The sequence below is a fragment of the Petromyzon marinus genome, chromosome 21 (assembly GCF_048934315.1).
Source record: "Petromyzon marinus isolate PM22_M1 ecotype Great Lakes invasive population chromosome 21, UKy_Petmar_22M1.pri1.0, whole genome shotgun sequence".
In the NCBI taxonomy this organism is placed as follows: Eukaryota; Metazoa; Chordata; class Hyperoartia; order Petromyzontiformes; family Petromyzontidae; genus Petromyzon; species Petromyzon marinus.
The window spans coordinates 30,164-57,673 of NC_133687.1; the positions used below are offsets into that span (position 1 = coordinate 30,164).

General features: G+C 47.2%; 2 protein-coding genes across 17 annotated transcripts in view; one reads left to right on the forward strand and one right to left on the reverse strand.

The window, feature by feature from the left end:
- Positions 1 to 2,674: 2,674 nt before the first annotated feature.
- Positions 2,675 to 27,304, reverse strand: LOC116944709 (sideroflexin-3-like). Of its 8 annotated transcripts, XM_076068375.1 has the most exons (12): positions 25,733 to 27,217; positions 23,596 to 23,771; positions 23,344 to 23,380; positions 19,999 to 20,132; positions 19,706 to 19,804; positions 19,262 to 19,337; positions 8,749 to 8,834; positions 7,962 to 8,089; positions 7,032 to 7,081; positions 5,289 to 5,338; positions 4,401 to 4,448; positions 2,675 to 3,775 (listed from the first exon to the last, which is right to left on the reverse strand). In XM_076068375.1, exons 1-12 carry the CDS (start codon positions 25,760 to 25,762, stop codon positions 3,679 to 3,681), a joined length of 1,011 nt encoding a protein of 336 aa, XP_075924490.1. In that variant the 5' UTR covers positions 25,763 to 27,217; the 3' UTR covers positions 2,675 to 3,678. The 8 variants fall into 8 exon arrangements, 2 of the variants coding, with proteins under 2 accessions (XP_075924490.1, XP_075924489.1); XR_012942480.1 differs by having other exon boundaries at positions 2,675 to 4,448; positions 5,289 to 7,081; positions 25,733 to 27,231; XM_076068374.1 differs by lacking the exon at positions 19,999 to 20,132 and having other exon boundaries at positions 19,262 to 19,804; positions 25,733 to 27,223.
- A 21-nt stretch (positions 27,305 to 27,325) lies between these two features.
- KANSL3 (KAT8 regulatory NSL complex subunit 3) overlaps positions 27,326 to 27,510 on the forward strand; it is a 50,633-nt gene continuing 50,448 nt past the window's right edge. For 8 of the 9 annotated variants that reach the window (XR_012942475.1, XM_032958500.2, XM_032958504.2 and 5 more), the window contains exon 1: positions 27,326 to 27,481. The gene's annotated coding sequence lies outside the window, so the exon portion shown is untranslated. Of the gene's footprint in view, positions 27,493 to 27,510 lie in introns of all 9 variants that reach the window. The other variant, XM_032958501.2, reaches the window with a different exon arrangement.

Below are 27,510 nucleotides of genomic sequence, written 5' to 3' on the forward strand. Positions count from 1 at the left end.
TTCCATGCCCTGTTTTTCCGCAAACGGACAGTCCTTAGGAATTATTGGTCAGATATTGGCTACAATTTGCATTGGTGACATTCACTTGACGGAGCTGGTACACGATTCGAAATCCCTTCCTGTACCCTGCCTATTAGGGACTGATTTTCGAGGTAAAATGCCGCTAAAGATCCTTGTGGATCAAGGCTGCATCGAGTTACCGTTGTGCCGCCGAATGGAATTTTTGTCATCGCCGACTCTATTTCGCACGGCAAATGTTTCGGTTCTTGCGATGGCCAACCAAACAGTTAAAATCCCCCCCGGTGCACAAATGCTCATTCCCTTGCGTCTGAGGAAACATCTCGACCAGCAAACGTTCGCAGAAGGGATGTTGTTGGTCCCCTCCACCAAGGCAGTTCATGCCCAAAATGTAGTGTACGCGCAGGCGTTGGTGGCACGAGATTATAAACCACTCATCGAGGGTTTGAACGTCGGTCCAGATGCGTCTGTGATTCAAGAGGTCATTGTTTTGGCTCATGCGTCAGCCGCGTGTTGCGAAGGGAAAAACGGTGGGATTATGAGTGTTGCAGCGGCTGTGGGCCAGGATGAGGACTGTGATGAGTCATGGTTGGATGCGCTCTGTACCGAGAGCAACAATTTATTGGAGGCACAGAGGCTCGAGTTGCGTGCGCTCTTAAAAGAGTTCTCCGATATGTTTAGCCCAACTAAATTCGATATTGGCTGCATGCCTCTATGACACCACCACATCGATAAGGGAGACTCCGCCCCCATTCGACAAAACCATTATAGATTGAGTCCCAAGGAGAAGGACCACGTGCACTGTGCGTTTGACGAGATGTTGGCCACCGACATCATTACCCCGTCAAACAATCCATGGGGAGCCCTCATTGTACTCGTTAAAAAGCAGGATGGGAGTCTGCGGTTTTGTGTCAATTTCCGCAAGCTAAACAAAGTCTCCGTGGCGGAAGCGTACCCGCTCCCACGGATGGATGATTCGTTGGATGCTTTGTCGGGGGCATGGTTCTTCTCCACACTTAATTTGCTGTTGGGGTTTTGGCAGTTGCCCTTGGACGACAGCTCTAGACCAAAAACTGGGTTCCACACACTGTTGGATATATGACAACCCCAAGGACTGTTTGAGTTTAACCTGCCACATTCTAGCGGCTTATGGAACTGGTGTAGGCAGGCCTACAATGGGACGCATGTTTAATTTACCTCGACGACGTCAGTCTTCGGACGTACGTTCAAGGAACACCTGCAGAGGTTGCAGGTAGTTTTCCTCAAATTGCGGGCTGCTAAACTGATGTTTAAACCGCAGATGTGCCATCTGTTGCAAAGATCACTCTGGTACCTAGGGCACATCGTCGGCGAATCCAGACCCTGATAAAAACTGCGTGCGTGCGCGCGTGGCCAACCCCCAAGTCGGTGGGTGAGGTGCGTAGTTTTGTCGGGTTCCCCTCTTATCGACGTTTTATCCCCGGGTTCGCCACGATTGCTAAGCCTCTCCATGTCCTCACGGCTAAGGGACAGAAATTTCGGTGGGGAGAGGAGGAGGCTGTGTTCACCACGCTGCGAGATGGCCTGGTTAACACGCCTCTCCTTTTGTACCCCGGTTTTTCCTTGCCCTTTATCCTTGATACCGACGCCAGCAACATGGGTACTGGCGCCGTTTTATCACAGGTTGTAGACGGAGTGGAGCGTGTGGTTGCATACGGGAGTAGAGTGCTGTCTCCAGCGGAGCAGCGCTACTACGTTATGCGCCGGGAGTTGCTGGCGATAGTTTACTTCGTCCAACAGTACTGTCCGTACCTCTATGGATGGAAGATTGAGGTGCGCTCGGATCATGCAGTGCTGCAGTACGCGCTGCATGTCGAACAGCCATCGGGTCAGCTATCCCGTAGGCTTGAAGTCCTACGCGTTGGTAGTCTCCTACAGAAAGGGCGTTCGCCATGTAAATGCTGACCACTTTCACGACTGCCACCCAGTGACCAGTGTGCATGCATTTTGGGTGCGGGACGATGCAAGTCCGCTGATACAGTACAGCCTAGTTCTGTTGTCGCTGCAGCTGATGTTGCACACACAGACATGGCTGACATGCAGGATCATACGCTCGGTCTCACCAACACTGAGTGGGGGCGACTCCAGGTGGAGGATGCCTCGTTATTTAAAATAAGACGCCGTATTCAGGACTCCGGGTATGGTGGGGGCTGGCGAGCTTTGTCCACGATGATCCTTAGAGGGGGTCTATTGATGAGATGGGATGGGGAACTGCGCAAGTACGTCGTTGTTCCCACTCTCTTGCGGGGCAAATTGATTTGGGCGACACATGAAAGTGTGATTCATCTCGGGGTCCAGAAGACCCTGTCTACTCTCCGCCTTAACTTTTTCTGGCCGGGCATGGCAGGAGACGTCCACAATGTGTTGAAAGTATGCACGGAATGTATGGTGCCACGACCGCGGAACAACTCCGCAAGCGCCGCGACTCCCTCCCGCCCCCCGCACTAAACACACACCCGTACGCAGCGCACCCACACATAGTATCCTGGTTGGGGGTTGCCTGGCACCATGAGACACCACGGTGGTGAGTCTGGGGAAGCTGAAGATCGCAAGGGTGGTGTCTGTAGGCTTTGTGTGTGTGTGTAATGTGCATTATACACAGCACCTCACATTTGCCTTCACCGATAAACAAATTTTATTAATGGCTCGAAAGATCTTTACGCGACACGAGCCTCTTGCCAGCAGTGGACAGGCAATGTCGGGGAGGTGGGGGTGGATGCCGCAGAGCGGGTAATGGACAAACTGACACTGGATGAAACTGCAGTTTGATTTTGAGATTACATTAACATCCAAACCAGACAGGGCACAAGGTCGCACTGGCCCTGGGGAAACCTGCACCATCCCTCAATTCTAGGCTCGTGTTGAATATTTTCTATGCAACCTTTTGAGAGTGCTGTTTGTTGTTGACCGCTTGACGTTTTAGGCCACTGCACAGAAACCATGTTAAACAACAAAACGCCTGTACACTGCTATTTAGACGTTAATACACTCGTACTCATATTTTGTAATTATTATTCCACTGGTTTACCTCAGAAATCTTCACCAATTCTCAAGATCTTTTCCAATCAATACCCCTAGTTTTAGGGGGAGATTGCTATGCAGATTCCAATTGAGTAGTTCACCGTGTCATTTTTACTGACATGCCAGCACACAATGGCCTACTCTTGGAAATTATGCCAGAGGATCTTAAACGTCCAGTATCAAGCAGACAGCACGTGATATTTGCACGGTTACTAGGCACCGTGGTATTAACCAGGGCGGAAGTCGATTAACATGGGAAGCACACGACAGAGACGTCGCAGCGGCTGCTCGCTGGGGGCAGACAGGGCCTGCAGATAAGTGTGCATTTGAAATGAGGCCTACAAAGCCTCAAAGATAGGAAAAATTCAGACACACGAGCTCTCAAAGAAACAGGATACAAACCCATAAAATTATGAGGCCTGCAGATAGGCCCTCATGGAGATGGCCTACGCATAGGTAGAGAGACAGGGCCTCAAGGAGCTTAAATAGAGAAGAAAAATACCTTAAAGAGATGAGGCCTACAGACAGAGCTTCATAAAGATAGGGCCTGCATAACATACAGTGTGGGAGGCGCTACTTTCCTAGCTCCACTGGAGGCTGCTATAGACCCTTGTTGAAGAAGACCACACATAGTTTGGGATTCTTGCTCCAGATCTCCTCCCTCACCTCGGGCTCCAGGCGCGACACCGGCATGGAACTGGGCCACAGTGACACGATCAATATCATCAGCTCCAACATCATCACCAGCAGCATAATCAGCATAAACATCAGCAGCAGCATTAACAACACTCTCAGTAGCAACAATCCAAATATCAGCAACATCACCATCCACAATCACAATCAACACCATCAACATTCAAATCAACACCATCACTATCAACACCATCAACATCAGCACCATCACCATCCCAACCCATATATTTACCACCCATTGATGTGACAGTCATCACTTGAGCCCGGGCTTCATCACAGTTCAGTCTCTGTCAGCTTTTGTGAATGTGTCTTGCTATAAGTCAATGTGTCTCTACATAGATCTGTGGATCTCTAGGTCCCATGGGTCTCTCTATAGTTCTATGGGTCTCTACGTAGGTCTATGGATGTCTCGGTCTGTGGGTCGCTCGGTCCATGGATTTCTATGTAAGTCTGTGGACCTTCCATGTGAGTCACTGGTGACTGGGCTAAATCCATCAACTCAGTAGACTTAAGAAGCCATTTTACCAAAGTGGGTGGCTAAAACCTAGACTTTAGCCCAGGACCTCAACGGTGCCAGCTCAGTGTTTTTGACACAATCATGATGAACTTCCTGTGTTTTTGATCAGAACCTGTTCTGTGGGAAGAGAGCGCAGCAAAGTGGTGTGGCGAACACCAGGCTGGGGGAAATAAGAAGACACGGAGAGACACGGGGAGACAAGAATACAGGGGGAACACAAAGGGATATGAGGACACACGGAGGAGAGAGGGAAGATAGGTTAAATCACTTGCAGTAATATATCTTCGTAGTTGACATATTAACACAAACTGATGTAAATTACAAATACAAAGACAGTCACAGAGAGACAATTATACACATATCCAGACACTCGATGTGACACAGGTACCTTTTTAGAGACAGAGTATATTCCGATTAAACAGAATGACAGAGAGACAGTCACAAAGACACTCGGAGACTAAAGACACAATCAAAGACAGACACAGGGGTTCATAGAGATAACAGCTGCCATTCGTCACTAAGTAGTCGTGGTAACACCGCAACTTTTGTGCCAGACGAGGTGCACGTTGTGTGGAAGGATCGCTGGCAGGTCACTGGACAGATCAGGGTTGACTGAGATAACTGGCAGATGCACCACCTGTGCTCCCCATTGTGCAAACTTGTGCCAACGTTGTTTTGAGAATAAATCCTCCACCCTCCGTTGTTGTTGGAGGGCGACTGCCTCCAACTACCCAGTAGCATCCTTCACAAGCCGCTTCCACAGAAGTCGATCTTGACACCACTGGTATCAGTCATTAGCAGGTCCACTCAGCTCCACATCCTCCTGTATGTACCACAGCCCAATTCCTCTAGCCCATGCCATGCCCGTTTAACTCCCTCTATCCGGCCAAACAGAGGCAGAGACCATTTGATCCATAGAAACATAGAGACACAGACTCGCACATAGAGAAAGCCGCAGGCTCATACCCTGGCTCACAGAGACACAGAGATATATTCTTACCAGAGTCCAACCAAGGCCACTTGCACAGGAGCTCCTATCCATGGCATCCGCTGAGAAACATAATAACCACGATCATTATCACCATCACCACTATCATCATCACTGTTCCCTCGTGGTAGCGTGGATTTTTTTCTCCAGGTCCTCCAGTTTTACCCTCCACATTTAGAAACATGAATTTAGGTTATTTGGCTGCTATACATTTCCATGTGATACGCAACTTCGTTGAGCTGTCATTTGTGATAGCTAGGTCACTCTAGAAAAATAAGCTAATAGCTCAGTGGCCTGGTAAAATGAAAAGGATTTTTTGTGTGATTTGCTTACCTTTCCTATACTTTGCACTCCTATCGTGTTTTTGTATTGTTCTTGTCGCTTTCTGACCCGCCCCTACTGGACATTTGTGAAAAAGAGGTTTATAACTCATCGGATTCCTGCAGTATAAATAAAGATTGATTTTCCATCATCATCATTAGTATCACCATCATCATTGTCACCATCTTTGTCATCACCATTATCACCAGCAGCATTATCATCACTACCATGAATATTACCACAAAAATTATTTTCACTAGTAGGAACATTTCACACAATGTTCCTACTAGTGAAAAAAGCAGAAAGATTGGAAAGAGAGAACCAGGTTCACAGAATAAGATGCAAAGACGAAGACAATTAACTAGAGAGAGGTTTATAGCAAGGCCATAGCCATGGAGTCAACATTGGGGGGGACCAAATCTTCCAGGGGGTTTGAGGCTCCCCCCACAGAAAAAAATCTAAATTTGAAAACGAATTTCCTGCCTAAAATATTTAAAAATTCACTAACACATAGTATGGACTTTGTATTATTTTTTTACAATAATGCCGAAGTGTATTGTATTACATTGCTCTGTTTTTCTTTTTTTCATCTTTTCTTGTTTCATTGGATGTAATGGCAGAGATTAGGGATTAAAGTACAACCATAACCACAATCATATAAACAGAAATCTATTTTATAGCAATATATGTTGTGGGGGACATTTTGAGCATATTTGAATATTGGGGGGGTGTGTGTGTCCCAATATATATTTTAATTACGGCCTTGGTTTATAGACGCCATACACATCAGCACTGTCTGCAACTGTTCACAACCAGTCTTATCTGCACAACGAGGGAGTTTCAGAACCGGTAGGCACCAGTGGGGAGGTCCACAACCGGCAGGCACCAGTGGAGAGCCCCACAACCGGGGGCACCAGTGGAGAGCCCCACAACCGGGGGCACCAGTGGGGAGTTCCACAACCAGGAGGCACCAGTGGGGAGGTCCATAACCGGGGGGCACCAGTGAGGAGTTCCACAACCGGGGGCGGGGGGCACCAGTTGATCATCACCATGACCGATAGGGAAACATCTGTCGACTGCACCTGGGCATCGATAAGCCTCCCACTATGTGTACCGGATGTAAATTCCTCTGGCACGCCTATGGACGGCTTTTCGAATTACACGGTCGAAGATGATAAATAATGTCGGGGCCATAGGACATCCCTGTCACACCCCGAGGTGAACAGGGAATAGCTTTGATTCCCGGTCACACAACTTGAACCCGGGTCTGCCCCCACCATCATGAATATCCTTCATGATTCTGAACGATTGATCACCATCACTTCCATCGCCAACATTACCAATTTTCATAATCAACACCACAGTCACTACCACCGATGTTGAAACTCCTGCCCACGTTCCCATTGCTTGGGCCTGGGGAGCAGTCTGCCTCACCTTGAGGAGAGGTCTCTTCTCGAGCATGTTCATGATGACTGGTGGAATGGCTGCAGGGAGCACAGATCCACATCATCACCAACAACAAAAACTGCCATTCGCCACTAAGTGGTGGTGACGTCACCACAGCACTTGTGCCAGGCCAAGTGCACGTGAAGTTGTGAAGGCTCGCTGGCAGGACAGACCCAGGTGCCATGGGTTGACTGAGATGACTGGCAGATGCACCAGCTGTGCCCCCCATTGTGCCATCTTTCTGCATTTTAGTCACCTGGCACTATGCTCCTTGTTGTGAGTATCACTCCTCTGCTCAATTCTGTTGCTGGAGGACGACTGCCTCCAACTGCCAAACAACATCCCCCATGAGCCTCCTCCATAGAGAACGACCTCGACATGGCTAGCACCAGCCCTCGGCAAGTCTACCCAGCTCCACATCATTCTGTACAGCATCAATACATATTTTGTCTAGCCCGTGGCATACCCATTTAGCTTTCTTTATCTGGTCAAACAGAAACTTCTTGGGTATGCAGTGGCTGGGCATGCAGGCTACATGACCCAGCCAATGCAGTCTTGCTTTCCGAAGGAGCTCACTGATAGGAATTTGTCCAGATCATTAAAACCGGTGCAGATGTTCCATTAAAGGGGTCAACGTTTCGCAAGCATAGAAAAGGGAAGGCATAATTGTGGCCGAGAAGACTCGGAGCTTCGTGTGAAGAAACAAATCAGGTAGCTTCCACGCAGCGTTACGCACCTAACAAACAATGCAGCTCAACTGATTTGAAGTGAGACCCCTGCTGCCAAACCGGAGCTGGTCAGAAGCATGGTTGTGGGGGTTGTGGTTGTGGGGGTTGTAGTTGTGGTGGTGGTGGTTATTGTGGTTGTGGTGGTTATTGTGGTTGTGGTGGTTGTGGTGGTGGTGCTTGGCCCTCTCACCCATGGCCGGCAGGGCCATGCACACGCGAGAGAAGACGACCTGAGCAATGGCGGAGCGTGCGGCGATGCGAGACTCAGAGACACAGACTCCGTGTTCATCAGCCACGGAGACACCATGAGTCAGCTCCCTATGGAGAAATGGGGGCATGGAGACACCGTGAGTGAGCTCCCGATGGAGACAGGTGGACATGGAGACTCCATACATGAGCTCCCTATGGAGGCACAGGGACATGGAAACACTGAATTAGCTCCCTATGGTGATACGGAGACACGGAGACAAAGGGGCACAGGGAGAGACTGAGAGACATAGGGAGACACTGGGGGAGACACTGGGAGATGCACAGACACACAGAGAGACACACAGGGAGGAACAAGGGGAGACATACGGGAAGGCGCACGGGAATACAAAGAGATGCACAGGGAGGCACACAGAGAGACATACGGGGAAGAACAAGGGGAGACACAGGGAGACACACAGGGAGATACACAGGGAGGAACAAGGGGAGATACAGGGAGACACAAGGAGACACATGGGGAGGCACACGGGGAGACACATGGAGAGACACATGGGGAGGAACAAGGGGAGACACACAGGGAGACATACAGGGAGACACACGGGGGGAGGCGCACAGGGAGACGCACGGGGAGATACACAGGGAGTCGCATGGGGAGATGCAGGGAGACGCATGGAGAGACAAACAGGGAGACACATGGGGAGATGCATGGAGAGTTGCACGGAGAGACACGGGGATAAGCATAGGGAGGCACAGTGAGGTGCATGTATCACCTCTGCCGCATGAAAGGGACGTTGATGCAGTTGGCGGCAGCAACAGCGGCGAAGGGAACTAATCTCCCCATGATGGGCGGCAGCGTCTGCCCGACAACGGTGATCAGGATGGGGGTGGGGGAGGGAGGGAGAAGGCACCGCGGCGCACACACATGGAGACACATTGAGACGCACGGAGATGCACAGAGGACACACAGACTCCATGGCTGAGCTGCGGACTCGACCCCCCTGCACCGGAATTGAGAAGCTGCATGGCGCCGGCAAATGCGCAGTCATCCAGGATGAGAGCCTCGCCGAGTCTCAGCACTCTCTTGCTGGAAGCTCCTACCCAGTGTTTACACTGGGCAGCGGTGATTGCTGCTGCTGTCGCAGCTCCTCTGTGCAATCCCAACGGACGTGAGTTTTTTAGCAAGCAAGACATCTTGATTTAAAACTTTCGTGACTGTAGGAATTTATATTATTTGGTTCTTTCGGTAAAGTCACGTAGATAGAAAACAAGGAGTGAATGCTGATGTATCGGCCCTGGTGAGACACTGCCTCACCAATACATACTTCACCTGGAATGGAACATTCTACAAACAAACTGAAAGCAATTTAAAGCTTTTGTGACTGCAAGGATCTTCTTTGGTTCTTTCGGTAAAGTCACGTAGAATGAGAATAAAATAATAAATTAATAAAATAAAATAACACAATAAAATTCTCACGACGTTTCGGCCACAACACAAGTGGCCTTCTTCAGGTGAAAGGAACAAACCTGTCGGGACGACAGAGCTTCAATGAACGTTGTTAAGATTCGTAGCGTCTTTTAAGCTGTTTAAGAGAAGTGAGGCACCTTGACAAAGGGGTTTACATATCAAACAGGAGAATTTAGCATTGCAATAGCTGAGTGATTAGCTTGTGACTGGTCATAGAAATAGCTATGTTAAAGTCAAAGCCTACACATCCACAGAGGCACCTAGTACAAATCAAACAGGAGAATTTAGCATTGAAATAGCTGAGTGATTAACTTGTGACTGGTCACAGAAATGGCTATGTTAAAGTCAAAGCCTACACATCCACAGAGGCACCTAGTACAAATCAAACAAGAGAATTTAGCATTGAAATAACTGAGGGATTAGCTTGTGACTGGTCATAGAAATAGCTATGTTAAAGAGAAAGCCTACACATCTAAAGAGGCACCTAGCACATGAATGCCAAAGGGCTGCAACAACTCGACTATCATATAGTAAACCGATGTGAAAAAACCTAAGTCTAAATTACATCAATATATCTTCTTTGGTTCTTTCGGTAAAGTCACATAGAATGAGAAAATAATAAATTAATAAAATAAAATTACATAATAAAATTCTCACGACGTTTCGGCCACAACACAAATGGCCGTCATCAGGTGAAGGGACGAGACTGTCTGGAGGACAGCGCTGGAGCGAACACAGCCAAGCTCAGACCGCGACCTTTAAGCTGTGTGAGAAGAAACAGAGCGCCTTGACAAAGGAATTAGCATAAAAATTAGCATTTTAATTGGCGGACTTAGCATGATGAACGGTGTAGAGGGGGTGAACATGTGCAGACCGGCGAGGGGGAGTTTACATAGTGATGGTGTGAAAAGGGAATTTAAGCTGCTGCGAAAGTTTGGGATACCACTACTTGAAAAAATATACTGTACCATTGAAAATTAGTTTAATGTTTGGTTCGGATAATTTAGCATTGAAATAGCTGCATGATTAGCTTGTGACTGGTCGCAGAAATGGCTATGTTAAAGTCAAAGCCTACACATCCACAGAGGCACCTAGTACCAATCAAACAGGAGAATTTAGCATTGATGTAAATAGAAATTTACATCAATATAATAAATGTACTCAATATATTCTTCAATAAGCTGAGCTATTAACAGTAACTGGGTATACACTACACTATATAATGAATACCATATAGTAAACCAATAAAAAAACTAAAATATAAACTACCTCAATGTTATCAATAAACTCTATATATTCTCCAATCAGCTAAGCTACCAACAATAAGTCGTTATATATCACAATGCTATATGGCGAAAAAATAGGTGGATTCTTACTCTCAACTTCAGCACCACGGATAGCTACGAGCCCCGTTCAGACGGACGAGTTCGTCCATGGTCGGAACGGAGGAGGGGGAGAGAGACAGCTGCGAGGCGCTGTTATACTCCATGTTGTAAACCATACCATTAACCGTGGTGCGAGAGGTATTAAGAGTCAATGCCAGCGAAAGAGCTGCGGTCTGAAGGTCATTGTAAAATACAATTAATTAAGAACCGAAATGGTTTAAAACATCTTTCCAATGGTTACTAAGCCAGAATCCATCTTCTCGGTTGAAATTGTCTCTGTGCTTATATATGTGAATGGCCTCATGAACGAATATCTCATGGTAGCCGGTTGGTTTGCAAAGAACCTCCGTCTTGGAGAAGTCAATGTCATGTGATTCCACTGAATTATAACAGTGATCTGCCACGGCAGAGGAGTTCGTTCTACCGTGTTTCAAGTCTGCTTTATGTTCGCGGATGCGGTCCGAGATATGTCGTTTGGTTTCTCCAATGTAGCTACTACCACAGAGGCACTTTAGTTTGTAAACGCCCGGGTACTGTATGTCTGGAACAGCATCTTTTACAGATGGAACCAGATCACGGATTTCATGTACTGTGTTGAATCGGACCTGGATCTTGTGTTTATTCAGGATTTTGGAGATATTTTTAGTGACCCCTGCAATGTAGGGTAAGGTGATGGTTTTGAGTGGCTCCACAAGAGGATCCTTCTTCATGACTGGAGTGATGGCTTTGCGGATTGTGTAGTCGGAGTAACCATTAGCCCTGAGAGCCTGGTGTACGTGCTTAAGTTCACTGGTAATGTGTTCCTGGTCGGAAATGCATTGGACTCTATGGTATAGAGTCTTGATGAGGGAGTTCTTCTGGAATGGATGGTGGTGGGAATCTGGTTTCAAGTAAGCATCTGTATGGGTATCTTTCCTGTAGACAGAGTGGCTCATTGAACCATCATGTCTCCTTTTAATTAAGACATCCAAAATGGGTAGTTTGCCATCTTTTTCGACCTTCTTGGTAAATCTGATGGCTGGGTGTATGGAATTGATGTGGTCGCGGAATTGGTCTAGAGCAGGCTGGCCATGTGGCCAGATGACAAAAGTGTCATCCACGTACCTCTTCCATAAGGTCGAGCGTAGAGTGGCAGTCTGGATGGCGTCAGTTTCAAATTCTTCCATGAATACGTTAGCTACAACCGGAGATAGGGGTGAGCCCATTGGGGTGCCCTCAGTTTGTTTGAAGAAAGTTCCATTCCAGGTGAAGTATGTGTTGGTTAAGCAATGTCTCACCAGGGGGGTACATCAGTATGCAGTCCTTGATGAACCAGGTCTTCAATGATACCGATGGTGTCAGATACTGGGACTTTGGTGAACAAGGACACCACATCAAAACTGACAAGCAGGTCGTCTGGGGACAGGGAAATGCCTTTGATTGTCGATACCAGGTGAGTAGAATTTAGTACCGCAGAGGTAGTTTTTCCAGTGAAAGGTCGCAGTATATCAGCAAGAAAACGAGCCAGTTTATAGGTGGGGGAGTTGATAGTAGAGACGATGGGACGAAGGGGTGTATCTTCATTGTGTATCTTTGGAAGGCCATATAATCTTGGTGGTCTGGCAGCAGAGGGTTTCAACGAGAACTGTTTGGTCTGATCAATTAATGCTGTTGAATCAGAGATGATTTTGTTCGTTTTTGTAACCAGGCTGTTGGTGGGATCTCTTTTAATTTTTGTATAGCTGCCATCGTTGAGTAGTTCTTGAATTTAGTTGTAAAATTCTGTTTTGTCCATGATGACAGTGGCATTGCCCTTGTCGGCTGAGAGGACGACAATATCATCTCTCTTTTTTAATTGAGATAATTCAAAGCGTTCATCTTTGCTGATGTTGCTAGGTGGCAACTTAGCGTTTTTGAGAGTTGCAGCGATTTCAGATCTTGCTACATCTGCAGAGATGTGACTCAAGCCCTTGAGTGCAACATCAACATGGGCAATGATATCATTAACCGGTATGTGTCTCGGTGTGACAGCAAAGTTTAAACCTTTAGCTAAAACGGATTGCAGACCATCAGAAATGGAACTGTTACTGCGATTAATTACGACTTTGTTAACGTCTATCTTTTCGGTGTGTGGATCCGATTTTTTGTTGGAGAGGTGATTGAATTTGGAAATCAAATTGTCTCTACATTTGGTCGACATAGTGGCAGCCGAAGAGGTAGTCATATTGTCTACATGTTCCCAATCCGATGTAGACATTGTTGCTGTCAATGTTAAGTGTGATTTGTAGAGTGTCTTGTCTAACTGATCGAGTTCGGTGCGTGTAAGTCTGATTTTTTCCGAGATAAGAGCGAAACTAGTTCTAGCTAGACTTCGTTTTGCATTGAGAGAAGTTGCAGCAGCAGAGGTTAGTGTTAATGCGGTTGGTATTACCTTAGAGTCGTGGCATCTCTTCAGAAAGGTGAGAGACTCGATTAGTTGAGCCTTCTTATCCCGGAGTCTGTTGAATGATCTTAAGGTTGTGTGGAATCCCTCCCCGTAGAGGCGGTTAAATTTCGATTTAAAGCTTTTGTGACTGCAAGGATTCATCTTCTTTGGTTCTTTCGGTAAAGTCACGTACAATGAGACTAAAATAATAAATTAATAAAATAAAATAACACAATAAAAGTCTCACGACGTTTCGGCCACAACATAAGTGGCCTTCTTCAGGTGAAAGGAACAGACCTGCAGGGATGACAGAGCTTCAATGAACGTTGTTAAGATTCGTAGCGTCTTTTTAAGCTGGTTTAGAGAAGTGAGGCACCTTGACAAAGGGGTTTACATATCAAACAGGAGAATTTAGCATTGAAATAGCCGAGTGATTAGCTTGTGATTGGTTATAGAAATAGCTATGTTAAAGTCAAAGCTTACACATCCACAGAGGCACCTAGTACAAATCAAACAGGAGAATTTAGCATTGAAATAGCTGAGTGATTAGCTTGTGACTGGTCACAGAAATGGCTATGTTAAAGTCAAAGCCTACACATCCACAGAGGCACCTAGTACAAATCAAACAGGATAAATTAGCATTGAAATAACTGAGTGATTAGCTTGTGACTGATCATAGAAATAGCTATGTTAAAGTCAAAGCCTACACATCCACAGAGGCACCTAGTACAAATCAAACAGGAGAATTTAGCATTGAAATAGCTGAGTGATTAGCTTGTGACTGGTCACAGAAATGGCTATGTTAAAGTCAAAGCCTACACATCCACTGAGAACTTTATTTTATTAATTTATTATTTTATTCTCATTCTACGTGACTTTACCGAAAGAACCAAAGAAGATGAATCCTTGCAGTCACGAAAGCTTTAAATCGAAATTTAACCGCCTCTACGGAGAGGGATTCCACACAACCTTAAGATCATTCAACAGACTCCGGGATAAGAAGGCTCAACTAATCGAGTCTCTCGCCTTTCTGAAAAGATGCCGCGACTCTAAGGTAATACCAACCGCATTTACACTAACCTCTGCAGCAACTTCTCTCATTGAAGACCTGGTTCATCAAGGACTGCATACTGATGTACCCCCCCTGGTGAGACATTGCTTAACCAACACATACTTCACCTGGAATGGAACTTTCTACAAACTGAGGGCACCCCAATGGGCTCCCCCTATCTCCGGTTGTAGCCAACGTATTCATGGAAAAATTTGAAACTGACGCCATCCAGACTGCCACTCTACGCCCGACCTTATGGAAGAGGTACGTGGATGACACTTTTGTCATCTGGCCACATGGCCAGCCTGCTCTAAACCAATTCTGCGACCACATCAATTCCAAACACCCAGCCATCAGATTTACCATGGAGGTCGAAAAAGATGGTAAACTACCCTTTTTGGATGTTTTAATTAAAAGGAGACATGATGGTTCAATGAGCCACTCTGTCTACAGGAAAGCTACCCATACAAATGCTTACTTGAAACCGGATTCCCACCACCATCCATCCCAGCAGAACTCCCTCATCAAGACTCTATACCATAGAGCCCAATGCATTTCCGACCAGGAACACATTACCAGTGAACTCAAGCACGTACACCAAGCTCTTAGGGCTAATGGTTACTCCGACTATACAATCCGCAAAGCTATCACTCAAACCATGAAGAAGAACCCTCTTGAGGAGCCTTTCAAAACCATCACTTTACCCTACATTGCTGGGATCACAAAAAAGATCTCCAAAATCTTGAATAAACACAAGATCCAGGTCCGTTTCAACACATTACATAAAATCCGTGATCTGGTTCCGTCTGTAAAAGATGTGATTCCGGACATACAATACCCTGGTGTCTACAAACTAAGTTGCCTCTGTGGTAGTAGTTACATTGGAGAAACCAAACGCCATGTCTCGGACCGCATTCGTGAACATAAAGCAGACCTTAAACACGGTAGGACCAACACCTCGGCCGTAGCAGATCATTGTTCTAATTCAGTAGGCTCACATGCCATTGACTTTTCCAAGACGGAGGTTCTTTGTAAGCCATCTGGCTTCCATGAGAGATTCGTTCATGAGGCTATCCACATATACAAGCACAGAGACAATTTCAACCGAGAAGATGGATTCTATCTTAGCAATCATTGGAAAGATTTGATAAATCATTTCAGTTCTTGATTGATTGTTCACGCTTACAGTGGCTTTCAGACAGCATACATTATAAAAAATTTCGTCTCCCCCCTCCTCTTTTCAAAAAAAAAAATAGATGGACTAGTCCTGGGCAAACTGCCAATCGCTGCGCGTGACGCCAACGTTTTTTTTTATAAATAAACAAATATGCCGTTTTAAAAATAAATTTATGCAAACCGACACACCTGATGATGACCGTTTGAGTTATGGTCGAAACGTCGTGAGAATTTTTTATTGTTTTATATATATTTTGTTATTTTGTTGTTTCTCTTCAACGTGACTTTACCGAAAAAACTAAGAATATACATTTATTATATTGATGTAAATTTCGATTTACATCAATGCTAAATTCTCCTGTTTGATTGGTACTAGGTGCCTCTGAGGATGTGTAGGCTTTGACTTTAACATAGCCATTTCTGTGACCAGTCACAAGCTAATCATGCAGCTATTTCAATGCTAAATTATCCGAACCTAACATCAAACTAATTTTCAATGGTACAGTATATTTTTTCAAGTAGTGGTATCCCAAACTTTCGCAGCAGTTTAAATTCCCTTTTCACACCATCAATATGTAAACTCCCCCTCCCCCCCTCGCCGGTCTGCACATGTTCACCCCCTCTACACCGTTCATCATGCTAAGTCCGCCAATTAAAATGCAAATTTTTATGCTAATTCCTTTGTCAAGGCGCTCTGTTTCTTCTCACACAGCTTAAAGGTCGCGGTCTGAGCTTGGCTGTGTTCGCTCCAGCGCTGTCCTCCAGACAGTCTCGTCCCTTCACCTGATGAAGGCCACTTGTGTTGTGGCCGAAACGTCGTGATAATTTTATTGTGTTATTTTATTTTATTAATTTATTATTTTATTCTCATTCTACGTGACTTTACCGAAAGAACCAAAGAAGATATATTGATGTAATTTAGACTTAGGTTTTTTCACATCGTTTTACTATATGATAGTCGAGTTGTTGCAGCCCCTTTGGCGTCCATGTACTAGGTGCCTCTGTAGATATGTAGACTTTGACTTTAACATGGCTATTTCTATGACCAGTCACAAGCTAATTCCTCAGTTATTTCAATGCTAAATTATCCTGTTTGATTTATACTAGGTGCCTCTGTGGATGTGTAGGCTTTGACTTTAACATAGCCATTTCGGTGACCAGTCACAAGCTAATCCCTCAGTTATTTCAATGCTAAATTATTCTGTTTGATTTGTACTAGGTGCCTCTGTGGATGTGTAGACTTTGACTTTAACATAGCCATTTCTGTGACCAGTCACAAGCTAATCACTCAGCTATTTCAATGCTAAATTCTCCTGTTTGATTTGTACTAGGTGCCTATGTGGATGTGTAGACTTTGACTTTAACATGGCTATTTCTATGACCAGTCACAAGCTAATTCCCCAGTTATTTCAATGCTAAATTCTCCTGTTTGATTTATACTAGGTGCCTCTGTGGATGTGTAGGCTTTGACTTTAACATAGCCATTTCTGTGACCAGTCACAAGCTAATCACTCAGCTATTTCAATGCTAAATTATCCTGTTTGATTTGTACTAGGTGCCTCTGTGGATGTGTAGGCTTTGACTTTAACATAGCCATTTCTGTGACCAGTCACAAGCTAACCACTCAGCTATTTCAATGCTAAATTATCCTGTTTGATTTGTACTAGGTGCCTCTGTGGATGTGTAGGCTTTGACTTTAACATAGCTATTTCTATGACCAGTCACAAGCTAATCACTCAGTTATTTCAATGCTAAATTCTCCTGTTTGATTTGTACTAGGTGCCTCTGTGGATGTGTAAGCATTGACTTTAACATAGCTATTTCTACGACCAGTCACAAGCTAATCATGCAGCTATTTAAATGATAAATTCTCCTGTTTGATATGTAAACCCCTTTGTCAAGGTGCCTCACTTCTCTAAACCAGCTTAAAAAGACGCTACGAATCTTAACAACGTTCATTGAAGCTCTGTCGTCCCGACAGGTCTGTTCCTTTCACCTGAAGAAGGCCACTTGTGTTGTGGCCGAAACGTCGTGAGAATTTTATTGTGTTATTTTATTTTATTAATTTATTATTTTATTCTCATTCTACGTGACTTTATCGAAAGAACCAAAGAAGATGAAACTGAAGGGGCACCCTAATGGGTTCTCCCTAATCTCCGGTTCTAGCCAACATTTTCATGGAAAAATTTGAGACGGACGCCATCCAGGCATCCACTCTATGCCCGTCCTTGTGGAAGAGGTACGTGGATGACACATTTGTCATCTGGTCACATGGTCGACCGGCTCTGAATCAATTTCTCAACCACATCAATTCCATACACCCAGCCATAACATTCACCATGGACTTAGAAAAGGATGGCATGCTACCTTTCTTGGATGTCTTAAGCAAAAAGAGAACAGATGGCTCAATGAGCCATTCTGTCCACAGGAAAATAATCCATACTGACGCCTACCTAAAACCTGATTCCACCAACATCCATCCCAGAAGAATTCCCTCATCAAAAGGCTACACCATAGAGCTCAATGTATTTCCGACCATGAACACCTAACCAGTGAACTCAAACACGTACACCAAGCTCTCAACGCGAACGGATATTCTGACTACATAATCTGCAAAGCCATCACCCCAACCATGAGGAAGAAACCATTTGAAGATCCAATCAAAACCATCACCTTGCCATACATAGCGGGGGTAACCAAAAAGATTTACAAAATCATGAACAAACACAAGATCTAGGTCCGATTTAACACAGTACATAAAATTCGTGATCTGATCCTATCTGTGAAGGACAAGATTCCTGACATGCAATATCCCGGTGTCTCCAAACTAAGCTGTATCTGCGGCAGCAGTTACATTGGGGAAACTAAGCGACATGTCTCAGACCGTGTTCGTGAACATAAGGCAGATCTGAAACACGGTAGGACCAATACTTCTGCCGCAGCTGATCATTATTTTAATGCGGCTGGCTTACACAAATTTTATTTGTCTAAAACGATGGTACTTTGCAAGCCTACTGGCTATCAACAAAGATTCGTTTATGAAGCCATCCACTTAAAGAGACACAGACACAATTTCAACCGAGAAGATGGTTATAAACACAACAATCATTGGAAAGATGTCATCAACCACTTTGGGTCATGACTTGATTTGTAATTTCTTGTCAACCTCCACCGTCAGTAGTGTGGATGTGTGGAGCGAGGTGCAATGCACCCCATCTCTACCCCCTCTCTCTCCCCCCCCCTCTCTCCCTATCTCTACCCCTTCTCTCTCCCTGTCTCTGCACCCTTTCTCTTCCCCTATCTCTGCCCCTTCTCTCTCCCCCTAGCTCTGCCCCCTCTCTCTCCCCCTTGTCTTCTCCTGCATTAGCATTGCCTGCTCCACTCATGCTGCTGACACACTTGGACTGCGCCGCCCGCCGCTCAGGGCTGGCTCCACGGCTCTTGTGCCCTGCCCACTCTCAGCTTTGGCTCGTCCATTCATGCTGCCCTGCAGCACTTGTCCCCACTCCTTCTGACACTCGGGTTGCACCCATTTCAAGCCTTTATAAACAGTTGCAGTTGGAGGCTTGCCCCCTTTTATCTCCGCCTGATGACGACCGCTTGTGTTGCGATCGAAACGTCATAGTTTTTGGTTTTAATAAAAAAAAATCATTTTACGTTTATTATTTTATTTTATTATTTTCTATTTATGTAACTTTACCGAAAGAACCAAAGAATAAGCAAGACATCGTTCACCACTGAGCCATGGCCGGGAATGACATGGGATGGGGTCACAGTTGGGATTAGGGTCGTCACCTCTTACCTTGGCGAGGGACTTCAGTGCCAGCGCGGTAGCCACGGCTCCCGATGTGGCACAAATGTATGCGCTTGCCAGCTGCCTGCAGCAGGAAAAACAAGTGTCACGACTGAGACACTTATTCATAGACTCGTATCTCCTCTCATGTCCTCTGTCCTCGAGTCCCTGCACGTCTCCCCATTTGTCCCCGTGTGTCTCCGTGTGTTCCCGCGTGTCACCCTGTTTTTCGCTGTGTGTCTCCCTGTATCCCCGTGTGTCTCCGTGTGTCCCTGTGTGTTTCCATGTCTCCCTGTGTGTCCCCATACCCCCGTATGTCCCCATGGTCACGTGTGTGCCCATGTGTGACCGTGTGTCTCCGTGGCTCCTTGTGCATCCCCGTAGTCCTGTGTCCCTGTATCTCCGTGTCTCCCGGTGTGTCTGCCGTCTCTCCCCGTGTGTCCCCATGATCACATGGTGCTGATGGGTGCGACTCCGCTGCGGTTCGTGAAGTTGACGATGGCATTGAATGACTGATTGATCCACTGCCAGAAAACCACCGCCGGGGTCGATCTGGAGCAACAGGCAACAATCAACTATTACAGGCAACCATCAACCATCATGGGCAACCATCTCCACCACAGGCAACCATCAACAACCACGGACAACTATCAACCACCACGGGCAACCATCAACAAGTCAACTGACCATCAGCTGATATTAGTGCATAGGTAAGTAGGTGAGTGTGTTGGTGAGCGAGTGCTGACCGGTAGAAAGTGAGCATGCAGCCCGTGATGGTCATGTTGGCCGGGACCTGGGCTGACATGCGGCCGATGAGCAGCATCTTCTCCCCGGTTTCCGGGTGGAACGCAGAGTCATGGGCATACTTAGCATGCCACACCTACACCACCACCATCATCACCACCATCACCACCACTACGATCACCACCACCACTACGATCACCACCACCACTACGATCACCACCACCACTATCATAACTACCAATACCAATACTAGCCATTCGCCACGAAGTAACGGTGACATCACCATGGCGCCTGTGCCAGGCCAGGTGCACTTTGAGGCCACGTGAAGTGTCGAAGGCTCACTGACAGGTCTCGAGACAGATCCAGCAGGTGCCATGGGTTGGCTAACTGAAATGACCAGTAGATGTACCAGCTACCCCCTACTCTGCTAACGTGCTGCATTTTAGCCGTCCGGCGCTCCGCTTGTTGTTGTGAGCGTCACTCCTCTGCCCTCCGTTGTTGCTAGAGGGCTACTCCCTCCAACTACCCAGTAGCGTCTTTCACCAGCCTCCTCTATAGAGGCTGATTTTGACACCGCTGGTACCAGTCGTCGGCAAGTGCACTCAGCTCAACATCCTCCTGTACCGCATAAGTCTATCTCTTCTCCTGCCCATGTCCATTTAGCCCCCTCTATGTGGCCAAACAGGAGCTGCGTGGGCATGCGGTAACTGGGCATGCGGACTACATGACCCAGCCAACGCAGCCTTGCCTGCCGGAGGAGCTCAATGATGGGAATGTTTCCAGATCTTTCAAGGATTTGTGAGCTCCTCAAACAATCCAGCATGGACAAACCCAGGATGGATCGTAGCCATGCCAGCCTGAATATTTCTAACCGTCGCAGATGTTCTATTAGAGGGGTCCATGTTTCAACAGCATAGAGAAGGGCATGCCTGTGGCTAAGAAGACCTGAAGCTTCATGTGCAGTGACAGACCAGGTAGCTTCCACACAGCATTGCGCAGCCGACTGAAATATACTGCCGTCCGTCTGATTAGAAGTGAGATTTCTGCTGTCAAAACGGAGCTGGTAATAAGCACAAACACACTGCCCAGGTAAGGGAAAGTCTCCACTCTCTCCACAACTGCTCCATCACCAATGGGGAGCTGAGGGGGTGGAGTGTTTGGTGGCACAAAATACCCAAGCAGGTGCTTAGTTTTAGTGGGGCTGATGGTAAGACCCCACCTCTTAGTGGCACACTCCATGGTTCAGCAGCACCGCCTCCAACTCATCCTCTGAGTGAGCAACAATCACCAGATAATCAGCATACATAACATGGTTGACCAATAGGGAGCCATACCTCGACCGCACCCGAGCATCGATCAACCTCCCATTGTATCTGTACCAGATGGAAATTCCTCCAGTACAGCCATGGAAAGCTTCTTGAACTACGTGGTCAAAGATTATGTTAAATAATGTGGGAGCCAGAGGACATCCCTGTTACACCCCAAGGTGAACACGCCTGCCCACCATCATGACGGCCCTTAATGATTGTGAGCAGACAGTCAGAGACTCTAAAAACCTGAAGAACTGCCCACAACCCTGGCTTGTTGATGGTATTATAGGCCTTGTCCAGGTCAATAAAGCAGATATGTAGGTCTTGTTGGAATTCCTTACACCTCTGCTGTAGCAAACGGACAGGGAATATGGCATCCATGCAGGACCGCCTTGGTCTGAAACCACATTGGGGCTCTGCAAGCCTCTCCTCAGCGTGCCTGGCAAGGTGATGTTGAATAATTCTTGCCAGGACCTTTCCCAGCACACTGAGAAGAGAGATGCCCCTATAGTTATTACAATCTGTGTTGTCCCCACTATTAAAGAGGGGGACCACCAGGGATTCTTCCAATCCTGCATAACCTGTCCTGTGGTCCAGACAGTTGTGATGATGTCATATAGGGCAGTCTACACATAGATGCCACCCTCCCTCAGAATTTTGCTTGGGAGATCATCTCTGCCCGGTGCTTTTCCTGGTCTCAGACTTCGGATCGCCCCTCACACTTCCTCCACAGAAGACACCTCAGCCAACCATTCAGAAGGGTAGCTATTTCTGCCAATATTTGAGGCATCGCAGCCCTAGCATGGTGGTCCCCACCTTGCCCCATGATATCTGGGCGGAGGGAATTCCCTTCACCCAAAACCTCACAAAAATGCTCTGTAAACCTGCATTCTTTCCTTTAAGGATGGTGATAGGCACGTTACTTTTATGAAGGAATTAAAAAGTAATTTTTGATTTGCGGGCTACTGAGGCAGATTCCATCTCTCCAGCAACCTGCCCCCACCACTCATCCTTGCAGCACCGAATGGCTCTCTGAATCTCCGAGCAAAGGCTGCGGTTAGCCCCCTCTTTCAGCCAGGGTCTCTGGGGAGGTCTGGACTGCATACCCAATGCAGCCATTGCAGCTGCACAAGCAACAGTCCTGGACCTCACCCATTTCCCCTCAGCATCAAAAGTAGGGGGGCATGATGCGAACCCCAGCTGCAAGCGATATTGAAATTTCTGCTTTCAACTATCCTCAGTTAGCTGAGACCAGGCCACTGTGGGTTTGAATGGGGTCCTGGGTGTACACCCACCGCTGGAGTGGAAGAATGGCAGGCGCATCTTACAGATGACAAGTCGATGCTCAGTAGGCAGATCAGCTCCACGGTAGGTCCTGGTGTCAAGGACATGGGCTTGCATCTGCTGGTCCGTAATTATATAGAGTCCAAACTCGGTGTGCATCCATGACGTTATGTGGATGCGCCGATGCCAGAACAGCGTGTCCGTAATTATACGCCCATGGGCTGCGTAGAAGTCTAGCAGCCTCCTTCCGTTAATATTAAGCTGATCTGGCCCATGCCTTCCCATCACTCCAACCCAGGTATCTGTGTCATGATCCACTTGGGCGTTACAGTTACCTAACAGGATGACTCTATGCCGAGGGGACATTTTAGCTAACACCTGGAACAGAAGGTTATAGACGGCGTCAGACTCATCGGCCTTACAACCACCACCACCATTCCTCGCCTCTTGTTGATGGGGAGGCGAGCCCATAGTTACCACCATCACCACTACAACCACCAAAGAGGAGTGAGGGGTGAGTGGAAGAATGAGGTGAGTGGAGGAGTGAGGAGGTGAGAAGTGAGGAGGTGAGTGGAGGAGTGAGGAGGTGAAGATGAGGTCAGTGGAGGTGTGAGTAGGTGAAGAGTGAGGTGAAGAGTGAGGTGAGTGGAGGTGTGCGTAGGTGAATGGAGGTGAGGTGGAGTGGTGAAATAAGATGAGGTGACTGGAGCGAAGGATGAGTGGAGGAGTGAGGAGGTAAGGTATGGAACTCACATCCTCTTCGCTGAGCTCTGCATGTGTATAGCCTGCCCTGCATGCCAACATCAACAAGATGAACATCAACAAGATGAACATCAACATCATCAGCAACATGGTGTTGTGAGATGATTGTGATGGTGGTGGTAGTGGTGTGATAGTGAACGCAATGTGGTGGTGGAGTGGTAGTGGTGAACGCCGTGTGGTGGTGGTGACCATATACCGAGACAGGTGTGGGTGGAGCGGTTACGTGACGAGTGGGGGTCCCACCGGAAGTCGGTCACGATGGAGCGCGCCTGCTCTAGTTCGTGGGAACTCAGCAGGAGATTTCGGGGGTCCGTGACGGCAAAGAAATGGCGCGCGCGCCCCCAAAACGTCGACTGGTCCCAGCGGGGTGATCGCAGGTCCACGACTCGGGGGAGAGCAGAGCCCTCCTCGCCCATCGCCTTGTGGGGGGGGAGAGAGATGGGAAGTGGGTTACATGTCTCTGAAGGCTTCCGCAGATTACTACTAATCCCATTTGTACGTCAACTTTATTCCGCACATCGGTGAAGTGGCTGCCACGGATTTTTTTTTTAAACCAGCCCCGTAATCCTTATTGAGATAGTATCGATGGCTGAGTCAGCTTGGCGTCTACATATTTCTACTGGTTACGGCAGGTGCCGTATTCACCGTAATACCCGTGCTGGTGAGATTTATAGTCTTAGGGAGGTCATGTCTCATGGCCATGTTATCTGGCTGCCACAGATTACTAGACGATATGATCCCGTGTTAAGCATTGAAACGTCGCTGCCTCGCATTTCTAAACTTCACGGTCCAATATTAACAATCCAGTAGTCAATTTAGGAAGCTACCTGGCTTCAACAGACTTCTAACATAGTACCGACAAAACTATAACCAATAGCTGCGGAGGAGCGGATATCCGAATTGGACTCCAAACCACGGCTAACATTGTTATTGTATCGAGTTATATCTGCATCAACTTGCACTGACCCGCGTGAAGTATGGTCAAACAACACCCGTGACCAACAGGCGTGGGGAGGCTTTCCTTCAGCAGTGGATTGAGAAACAGTTGTAAGTTCCCAATTTGATATTTAGTACTGTATATGGAATTGTACGCTGCTCCCACTGAGTTCCAGAAGACAGACCTGATCCATTACCATCTTAGCTTTCACGCGGCCGCTGACGATTTCTGTCAGTCCCTCCAAACCAATGGCAGTATAGCCATGCGGCTTCCACGGACATCTAGGGAACCTGGTCCCAGTTGTAAAACATCCATGTAACTATCGCGGATTTTTATTTATCCCCGGAGCTGTTTTAACGATCGCCTCGATCGGCAAGCACTTACTTGGCTTCCGCAGATTTCTGAGAGTCTTGTGAAGAGGTGGTAAGCGAATGAGTGGACGTGGAAAGGAGGTTGGTTATTTTGATGTGATTGAGGTATTTATTAGTTAATGAGGTTAAATCTGTTTGTCATGGGTTCATGAAATGGTGAGCTGACGATGTTATTTGATGTGGTGAGTTGTAGAGGTGGTGAATGGATGAGGTGGTGAGCTGAATGAGAACTGGCAGCCCCCCCCTCACCTGCACTTGAGGGGGGTGGGGGTGCGTCACGTGACCGCGTGGGTGGAAACCGCGACTCCCACAAAGACTGTTTAATTATAGCAGGGGGCACCTTGTCGGTGTTTACACACACGGTTACACAGCGACACAAAGACCCCCCCCCCCGAATAGCCTTAACAGACTGTAGGGGCAAGTGCTCTTTGCGAGCACATATGAAGGCCGGAACGGTACACGAGAGGGTGTAGCGCAGCGCGCTAACCACTACACACAATCACACTCCCACTGTAGAAGATGGGGAGGGCGAACACACTCCACATACACAGAGGCGCCCGAGTGGGGAATCTAGCGCAGCTGATTCTCGCTGCGAGAATCAGCTGCGCACGAGCGCCTTCACCTCTCGGTTAATACTGCGGCGCGTGTTGAACCATACAACTACGACGTGCCGTCATTAGCAAAACGTAGTACTTCATTGTGTGCCAATGGCTCCACGCTCCAAATTTCCCAACTCTGGCAATGTACACAGCAGCAACACATTTTTGGAACCTTTTTCCAGCATCCAAAATGATGAAAAATAAGAATAGGTTTGACCCTTTCTGGCAATAAAACAGGTGTTAAGATGTTCAAACACCAAATACTGTAGATACCTTTTGCAAGGTATCAAGTCTGCATTAACCACACATACTTGTGACAAAACATGCAAACAAACATGCTCTGATAATATATGCATTCTTTGGAACTGATGTGTGTAGGCCCATCAGTTTCAAAGACAATGCATTTAATTGTCAGAGGATGTTTGTTTGCATGTTTTGCCGCAGAGCAGCAGCAGCTGAAATCGCTGCACAACCTTCCAGCGAGCCCTTGGCAGGACCCTCATGAAAAGAGGCTTGAGACTCAGCGAGGCGCTCCTCCTGGGTGAACGCGTGGGATGAAGTCGGTGGTGGTGGTGGTGGTTGGGGAAGTTGGGCGAGTCACCGCGCGCCGCTCTGTCGACGCGAGTGCCGAACGTCCTGGGGACGTGCAGTTCATGCGGAGCCACCGACCCTCACGTGGAACCCATCGTTCTCGATCATTAATGAAAAGTCAATCGCGATGCGCCAGTCTCTCTCTACTACTGGATGAACGCCTCCGTTCTCGATGTCTCTCGTCGGTGTCTAGGCGCAGCTCTGCAACTGCTACTCGCCACTGCTGCTGGAGAAAGGGGCCTCCACTAGAGAAAGCTCCAGATAGATTCGGCCAACTCTTTCATGCTGACGAGATATCTTGAAAGAGATAGGGAGTACCCACTTTACCCCACCCACCACCCGCAGTGACCTGCACGTCGACTTAACCCATTCAGAATCAGAATGTTTAATTATGCCGAAGGAATCATATGAGCTATGAAGCTCTTTTTCACAGATGTCCTGGAGGGGTGGGTAAGAAGGTTACAACAAACAATACAACAACATAACTGCAAAGTACAATAAAGGTAAACAAATCACCTAAACACATAAAAAGAAACCATCCCCATCCTGCCATGCAATGCTCAATGATGTATTCACACTGCTGCTGGGTGGATAACGGCTGGGGGAGGTGGAGTTGATAAACTCGCTCCATTGTTTAAACTGTCGTGCTGGGATTTCGAACAGGCATTTTCCCCCACTTATAAGTATCACACTCACTATATATTTTAAACACACAGCGCTTAATTGTATGTACTGGCAATGTGGACTTCAGTGCTCCGGGCCCCGCCACCCAAGCCGCACGCGTTTCATCGTTCACGTCCGCTGTCGTTCCTTAGTGCGCTTGGCCAGCGCTGGCAGCGTCAATCTCGAATCAAATTTAGGCCTTGGTTCAGAAATAACATTCAGAAAACAGAAACACGTTCTTATAAATATCGATAAGACATCTATATGGAGCGATGAAATCATCGCAGGATCGTGACGAGTGCCAGCGGTGGCTCTTAAGAAGCGATCAATCCAGCAGTGGATCGACACTGGCTGTCCACGTGTGTTTCATTGATTCGTGGGGAGGCAGTAGTGCAGCCGTTCGCGCGCTGCGAACCCGGCGAAGCGAGTTGGGATTCCCGCTCTCGATCAAAATCGGTAAAGAATATGTGAACGGGCTTCCCTGAGGTGTTTTTTTTTAGGCGGGCTCATTCTCAAATGAGTAGTTGGTGAACGTCGTCACTAGGGAAACAAAGGCGGCTGGGCGTGGTGCTGGTTATCTATCTGCGCGTGCGCGGCCTTCATAGATACTGTACTCACAGCTACTTGCCGCAACAGTCTGGTCTCTAGACCGTGGCATCGGCACAACCGACTAGTCCTTGCAGCCGCCTACGGAAAATAGTTCCGCGTCCGGAGCCACCGAATGCTTTTAAATGCCTGAGCACCGCTCACGCGAGGCGATGTTCCACCGCTGAGGCAGAATAGTTATCCGTGGCGGGGCGGATGAATACCGGCACTTGGATCGCATTATGATAAATAACGCGATTTTCTAAAGTCGATTCTGGTGGATCCGTGAGCAGTTTACAAGTGTGTCGCAATTACCGTGAATCGATTCAGAGGTTTGTTTTTAGAATGGAATCGATTCCTGCAGCCTGCAGTGGAGGCCCGAGGTGAGTGTGTGGTGAGTGCGAGCGTGTTA

Excerpts from the sequence above, each read along its gene's own strand:
- LOC116944709 (XM_076068374.1), bottom strand. The coding sequence starts at position 25,762 with ATGAGGGTCCTGCCAAGGGCTCGCTGGAAG. Across the intron at positions 19,805-23,343 it reads CAGAGCTCAGCGAAGAGGAT|ATCGACCCCGGCGGTGGTTT; the intron begins GTGAGTTCCATA and ends CTGTTGCTCCAG. Across the intron at positions 8,090-8,748 it reads GTCCCTTTCATGCGGCAGAG|GGAGCTGACTCATGGTGTCT; the intron begins GTGATACATGCA and ends ATTTCTCCATAG.